The sequence below is a fragment of the Aedes albopictus genome, chromosome 2, assembly GCF_035046485.1.
Source record: "Aedes albopictus strain Foshan chromosome 2, AalbF5, whole genome shotgun sequence".
Classification (NCBI taxonomy): Eukaryota; Metazoa; Arthropoda; class Insecta; order Diptera; family Culicidae; genus Aedes; species Aedes albopictus.
In genome coordinates, this window is record NC_085137.1 from 13,848,190 (window position 1) to 13,855,701 (window position 7,512).

Sequence of the window (7,512 nt, forward strand, 5' to 3'; positions counted from 1 at the left end):
AGTAACATTTTTTAATCAAATAGACTACAAGAGATCCTTAGAATCATTATATTAAACCAAAATAAATGTATTAGGTTTTTTGGTTGTTCTCAAAACCTTTTCAAGGCTAACTGGTCATCAAAATGTTACTTGAGCTGGAATTCTTTCGAGGATTCCTCCTAGAATTACTTCGGAGATTTCTCCTGGAATTCCTTTGGGGTTTCCTCCTAGAATTCTATCGGGGTTTCCTTCTGATATTTCGTTGGGGACTTTACCTGAATTTTGTACGATAATTTCTAATGGGGTTTCTTCGGAGTTTCTTCATGGAATTTCTTTGGTGATTTCTCTTCGAATTTCTTCGGAGATTCCTCCTCATATTCCTTCGGGGATCCCCCATGGAACTCCTCCGGTATTCTGGAATTCTTTCACTGATTCCTCCTAGCATTCCTTCGGAAATTTCTCCTGAATTCCTTCGGGGTTTCCTCCTGGAATTCTATCGGGGTTTCCTTCTGATATTTCGTTGGGGACTCATTTTGTACCATAATTTCTCCTGTTTTTTCTTCGGAATTTCCTCTTGGAATTCCTTTGGCGATTTCTCTTTGAATTTCTTCGGAGATTCCTCCTCATATTCCTTCGGGGATCCCCCATGGAATTCCTCCGGTATTCTGGAATTCTTTCAGTGATTCCTCCTAGCATTCCTTCGGAAATTTCTCCTGGAATTCTTTCGAGGATTGCTTTTGGAATTCCTTCGGCGATTCCTCCTAGAATTCCCTCAGGATTTTCTCCTGGAACTCCTTCAGAGATATCTTCTGGATATTTTTCGTTGATTGTTCCTAGACATTCTTTGAGAATTCTTTCTTGAATTCCCTTGGAAATTTTGTGTGGATTACTGTTGGAATTCTTTCTGGATTTCCTCTTGAAATTCCTGCGGGGATTCGTCCTAGAATTATTTCAGGGGTTTCTCATCAATTCGGGTATTGCTCCTAAAATGCCTTCGGGGATTCCTCCTGAAACTCCTTCGAGGATTCCTACTAAAATTTCTTTTGGGGATTCTTCTAGAAATTATTCCAGAGTTTCCTCATGGAACTCCTTCTAGGATTTTTCCTGGATATTTTTCGATGGTTCGTCCTAGAAATCCCTTCTCGAATTCCTTTGAAAATTCTTCCTGGGGGATTCCTCCTGGACTTCTTTCATGAATTCCTCCTGAAACTGTTTCGGGGATTCCTCTTAATGATCCGTCGTGGACCCCTCCTGGAATTCTTTCGGAGTTTCCTCCTAGAATTCCTTTGGTGATTTCTCTTAGATTTTTTGCGGAGATTCCTTCTGGAATTCCTTCTTGAATTTCTCCGGGGACTCCTCTAGGACTTCCTATGGGGATTCCTCTTGGAATTCCTTCGGGGTTTCCTCTTGAAAAACCTTTGAGGATTCCGCTTGGAATTCCTTCGAAGATTCCTATCGGAATTCCTTCGGTGGTTCCCCCTGGGATTTGTGCAAGGATTTCTCCTGGAATTCCTTCGGGGATTCTTTCTGAACTTCCTTCGGGGATTCTTTCTGAACTTCCTTCGAGGATTCCTCCTAAATACCTTCGGGGAATTTCCTCTGGAATTTCATCCAGATTTCCTCTTGGAATTCCTTTGGAGATTCCTTTTCGATTTTTTTTTCGGAGTTTTCTCCTGCAATTGCTTTGGGATTTCTTACGAAACTTCAACGGGTATTCCTCATGAAATACCTCCGGAGATTCTTCCTAGAATTCTTTGGTTTCTCCTAGGGGGTTCTTCCTCCTACAATTTCTTCTGGAATTTCTCCCGATATTCCGTTGGCGATTCCTTCAGGAATTCTTTCGGGATTTCCTCTTGGAATTTCTTTGCTGATTCTTCTTCGATTTTTTTCGGAGATTCCTCCTGTCATTCCTTCGGGGATTCATAATAGAATTTCTTCGGGGATTTTTCTGCAATTCCTCCTAGAATTCTCTCAGATATTCCTCCTGAATATGTTAATTGATTCCTCCTAGAATTCCTTTGGAGGTTCCTTTTCGAATTCCCTTGGAAATTTCCGCTGGAATTCTTTTGAGGATTTCTGCATGAATTTCTTCGAGATTACTCCTGGATATTTTTCGTTAATTCCTCCTAGATCTTCTTCTTCTTCTTGGCGTAACGTCCTCACTGGGACAAAGCCTGCTTCTCAGCTTAGTGTTCTATGAGCACTTCCACAGTTATTAACTGAGAGCTTCCTCTGCCAATGACCATTTTGCATGTGTATATCGTGTGGCAGGCACGAAGATACTCTATGCCCAAGGAAGTCAAGGAAATTTCCTTTACGAAAAGATCCTGGACCGACCGGGAATCGAGCCCGTCACCCTCACCATGGTCATGCTGAATACCCGTGCGTTTACCGCCTCGGCTATATGGGCCCCAATTCCTCCTAGATATCCTTTGCGGATTCCTGCTGCATTTCCCTTGGGGATTTTTGCTTGAATTCATTTGGCTTCAATCAGTAGTTTCACTACGATAAGCAAACCACTTGTCGGACGCTGTTGAGCGTTGCCGCCCGGAGAGGTATGTTGGTCCAGCACGTCGACTTGAAGACGGCATATTAGCATGGAGAGCTTACGAAGAGCATCTTCATGATATAGCCGAAAGGATTCCAAGGCGGGACCGGAAACGATGTATGCCTGTTACGAAAAGCCTCTAGGGACTCAAGCAAGCCGGCAGAGTTTGAAATGCCAAAACTAACGATGATTTGCAGTAGCTTGAACTTGGATACTTACGTCCAGTCCGGTACAGATCCCTATCTGTTCGTGAGGACCTGGAAGACGAAGAAGAAGTCGTTCATATTGTTATGGTCCACTGCACGAATTCATGCTGGCCTGCTTACTCTCACAGAAAATTTGACATTTGAGAGGTGCCGACACCGCTCAAACGTCAAATTTCGTGTGAGAGTAAGCAAGCCAGAATAAATTCGTGCAGTAATCCATATGAGGACGATATGCTGATATGTAGTAATCGATATAGAAGCAGAGTGCGAAAGAGTCCGAAAGCATTAATCATAACATGCCTTGGAGATGTGAATCACTATTTGGACATCGAGGTCACACGATTTGGTGGACAGCTTTTCTGAGCCTAACGTCCTACATTGAGAAAGTTGTCGAACGATTTGCACAGACCAATGCGAAGCATTTTCCTACACCAATGGACCCTGGATACCTAAATGCACCGCGGATGACGAGTTCCAGAGTCTGGGCGCTTTTCTGTACGTCGTGGTAAACACGAGGCCGGCCATCGCCATTAGTGCTTCAATCATGGGTCGTAAAATGAGTCGACCAACAGCAGCAGACTGGACAGAAGCAAAGCGGACACTACGGTACCTAAGGTCAACAGTCACTTCGAACCTGCGAATGGGATGATCCAGCTGGTGATAAAGTCGACCGGAAATCCAATACCGCCTTCGTTTTCATTCTCAGAGGATCAGTGAGTTGGGCAGCCCGAAACCAACCATGTGTCACTTTGGTCGACCGAAGCTGAATACGAGGCAGTTTCCGAAGCCATCCGTGTGCTGATGTGGTTACTGATGCTATGGAAGGATGCAAAAGAAGAAGTTCCTGCTCCGATGGCCATACTACCAGAGCTGTATAGCAATGCTGAAACCGAATCGTAATGGCAAGCGGATCAAGCACATCGACATTCGATTTTAATTTTGTTGTTTTGTGATAAACGTACGCTATAAGCTATAACTCTAGTGAAAGGATAGTGGCCGATGGTTTAACGAAGCCGCTGGTACGCGTGAGGATGAAAAAGATGCGGCAGAGAACTGGTCTACAGCATGCCGAGCTTGAGGTGGACTGATGGAGGTCGAAGCAAATAGGTGGTTGAAGCTCCATTCATATTAGTCTTAAGAACTTGAATTGAAAATAAATTCTACGCTTTCAACCAAACCCTTTAGGCTTCATTCTCCTTTAAGAAAATTGTTCTACCTTAACACTATCTAAAGTGTTTCGAGTATACCGAAATAACGAAAACTTATCCTGCTCGATTAACTATGCAGACGACAGTAAATCGACTGTTGACGAGCTTCCTCTTTATATTTTTCCAGGTAGCGTTCACCCTTTTGGCATTCAGCTTTTTGGCAGCTTTCCGTTACGGCGTAGTGCAAATGGAAGATTGAACGTGGATAGAGCGAACGAACCGTGGTCTGTATCAGCTGTAAAGAAGACTAATCATTGTCTACACCGAGGAATCGATTCCTATATACGACAGAGGCCACAGGCATCTAACCATTAAGGTAAGCTACGAATCTTATGGCTTACAATTTACCGATCTGATCGCGTGTTTTGGAGGTTCGGATGAAACAGTTACACCATCAAAACTTTAAGTGTTTGAAACTGCTAAGATTATATTTCCACTTCTACGGTCACAATACAGGAAAACGAAAACTTTCTCACCATCTTTCTCCACTCCGTCTCCGGCGACTAGAGGAAGAATGCTCCTCGTCTCTTCTTCGATCATCGCGATCTCTTCTTCCGCGTTCATTATCGCGATCTCTGTACTCTTTCCTCCCACGATCATCGCGATCGCGATGGCGGTCCTCTCGACGATCTTCTCGACGTTCTTCCCGGCGATCATCTCTTTCCCGTCGATCTCGATCATTTCTTCCGCTGGCTTCCTCTCTTTCATAGCCCCGCCTGGAGGAACCGCCTCCATTCTCCGGCGGTCGTCTCTCATCCTTGTGCTTCGAATGCCTATCCTTGGAGGCAGAAGTTTTGGTCTTTGCCAGCCGTTTGTCCTTTTTGCCTTTCTTTTTTCGACGATCGTCCTCCGAATCGGAATCGGACGAACTGGAAGAGCTCGAACTCGAATCGGACGAAGAATCGGATGACGACGACGACGACGAAGAAGACGAGCTCGAAGAGGAGGCATCTTCCTCCTCGGGGACGGGAGCGACCACCGGCTGAACAATCTGCTTGGGAGCATGCTTGAGGAAATCTCGCAGCTCGTCCGTTAGTCCTCCCAATCCGATAGATGTGAAGAAGTTGATGGCGAAGCGGGTATTTTTGGGATTATCCCGCGGGAACAGTCCCGAAAACGGCTCGGCCAGTGTGGGATCCTTGAAGCGGGCGTTCAGCTTGAACAGTCCCATGTATTCGGCCAGCTCCTGGAACAAGATTTTGATGAAGATTCGGCTCGAACTGGTTGTGTCCTCCTCGTTCAGCCGGATGCATCGCATAACGTCCCACCCGATGGAATCGGTAAAGAGAAGATGGGCAAAGAACTTGCTAACGTTCCGGAGGCGGTTCGTGTCCAATCGATGGGTTGTGGTGTACGTGTCCTGTGGAAAGGGAATAATAATTAGCCTCTGGATGGAATATTTTTGGGTCTACCTACACAGACACATAGTAACACATACCTGGAAAATCTGCTCAAACGGCTCGATGTAAATCTTGTTGATCATGCAAAATCGCTGCGCCAACAGTCCGTAGAATTTTTCGTACGTCCTTTGTTCGGCACAGCAGTCCAAAAACATGTGACACAGCTCCGACTCCTGGCCGGGCTTCAGCTCCATTTTCATCAGCTTGTGGGCACATTCCTCGTAGTCCAAACTGGAGTGGATCGTCAAGTAGATTGTCCGGCGCAGCGCAATCAGGTTCGTCTCCGTATTGTCCACGATCAGCTGCTGTTTGGTTTCGTCACCTTCCTCGCCACTACCGCTGGCATCCTCGTCATCGGAATCACTTCCACTACCGCTTCCACTCGAGGAACCACCACCATCCTCGTCGTCACTGGCATCACTGCCCAGAATTTCCTTGCTGATGGCTTTGTACTTTGATTCGTTTTCCTCGTACTCGTTGTCCACCTTGAAGACATCTGCAAAAGGAAAATAATTCGTGAATCTGAACCATGCCAGAAATCTAAATGAACTTACTCAGGATATCCTGTGCGTCGGTTGCCTCATCCAACATGATTAAATGCGTAAACTGATCGTCCTCCTCGACCAGCTCGAGCGCATCCACCACCGCAATGTGGTCCTTGAAGCCATCCTTCCGGATCTGGAACACCACCTCTATCATATACTGCACTCGTTTATCCAGCTTGCCTTCGTGCAGGATGTTCTTCAGCATTTCGAAGATGGCATTGATTCCCTTGCCGGACACTTCCGTCAGCTTTTGGCCCACTTCCTTGAGAAAGGCAATGGCCACCTCGACGGAATCGTCGGTAGGATTTTCTACCAACAGCGTTAGGATCTCCAGGGCCAGGATTTCGTGAGCTACCCGCTGGTTTACCAGATGGGCTACGAATCGAGAAGACGAAAGGCAGATGCTCTTGTCGTTTCTCCGGAATCCTCTCTTGAACTGGATGACCAATCTCTTCAACAGTAGCTCTCCGATGTTCGGAAACTTCGAGTTGATGATCCCGACCAGCGCTGCATAGACGTGGGTGAATGTCGGGGACGCAGCCTGAGCCTGAATAATCGACCGACAAAGCAGACCCCGTCCGCGGACAATGTTCTCCCGGAGCAGTTCCCTCGTGATGATCCCGATATTATCCACGTTCACCTTGTTGATGTAACCGTGAATCGACTTCTTCAGAGCTTCCCAGGAGATCCGCTGATACGCCGCCGACGTTTTGTCCGTAATCTCCGCCTGCATCATTCGCAGCTTAGCCGGAGGAATGTAAGCTCCTCCGGTCTTCGATGTCAGCAAATCAACCGTGCGCCGAATCGCCGGTTTCTCATCCTTCAGCAGCGCCTCATCCCCTTCCTGTTCCTTTTCCGCAACTTTATTCACAACTTCCGGTGCTTTCTTCCGCTCTGCGCTCTTACTTCGTGATCTTTCACCGGACTCCCGGCTCGATTCACGACGCTCCCTCCTCCTCCCGCCACGGGAACCATCATCCCTACGCCCCCTCGAACCCGACCGGGAACGCGTTCTCCGTCGGCGATCATCTCGCCGGCGCCGGCGCTCTACACTCCTCGAACGCGATCGGGACCTCGATTTGGAACGGCTGGACCGCGAATCCCTTTCCCTCCGGGACAACTTTTTTCGACTGCGTCCATCGGAGTCGAAACGGGAATCGCGTGAAGCACTGCGATCGCGCTTCTGATCCTGGCGGCTGCTGCGCGTTTGCTCCCCGTCGGACATTGTGGAATTCCTCTCGAGAAGGTTGAGCACCTTGCCTTCGATTTGCACTTCCTTTTGGGGCGATTTTCCGGGGTTTTCACAAGAAAAATTGCAGAAAAATAAAAATTACGATTCCACGACGCGCTTGGGTTTGCAAACAAAGTTGACAGCAGCTGGTGGGTGGATGACAGCTGAGGTGGATGACAGATCTTCGAAAGTTTCTGAAAGGCGGACACGGAAAACAGATTTGATCAAAAAAATGTTTATCGTACACGCAGAAAAAAAACAGCAACTTAAAGAAACTGAGGGGGGCGACACATCTCGATTATTGTTTTATAATTCAGGCCAAACATTTCAATAGGTCCTATCTGCAACTGAGAGGCTCTCTTTGTTTACTTTCTCTTTCAATTATTGCAATGTAA

General features: G+C 46.8%; 1 protein-coding gene across 1 annotated transcript; it reads right to left on the minus strand.

Moving 5' to 3' along the window:
- Positions 1-4,342: 4,342 nt before the first annotated feature.
- LOC109429897 (pre-mRNA-splicing factor CWC22 homolog) lies at positions 4,343-7,271 on the minus strand. Its single transcript, XM_019705895.3, has 3 exons — positions 5,896-7,271; positions 5,380-5,837; positions 4,343-5,301 (listed from the first exon to the last, which is right to left on the minus strand). Exons 1-3 carry the CDS (start codon positions 7,109-7,111, stop codon positions 4,414-4,416), a joined length of 2,562 nt encoding a protein of 853 aa, XP_019561440.3. The 5' UTR covers positions 7,112-7,271; the 3' UTR covers positions 4,343-4,413.
- Positions 7,272-7,512: the final 241 nt, after the last annotated feature.

What these genes read in the sequence shown, in the direction of transcription:
- LOC109429897 (XM_019705895.3), bottom strand. Translation starts at nt 7,111, where the DNA reads ATGTCCGACGGGGAGCAAACGCGCAGCAGCCGCCAGGATCAGAAGCGC. An exon ending in CGACGCACAGGATATCCTGA is followed by an intron (nt 5,838 to 5,895) that starts GTAAGTTCATTT and finishes TTCCTTTTGCAG; the next exon opens with ATGTCTTCAAGGTGGACAAC. An exon ending in CGTTTGAGCAGATTTTCCAG is followed by an intron (nt 5,302 to 5,379) that starts GTATGTGTTACT and finishes CCCTTTCCACAG; the next exon opens with GACACGTACACCACAACCCA.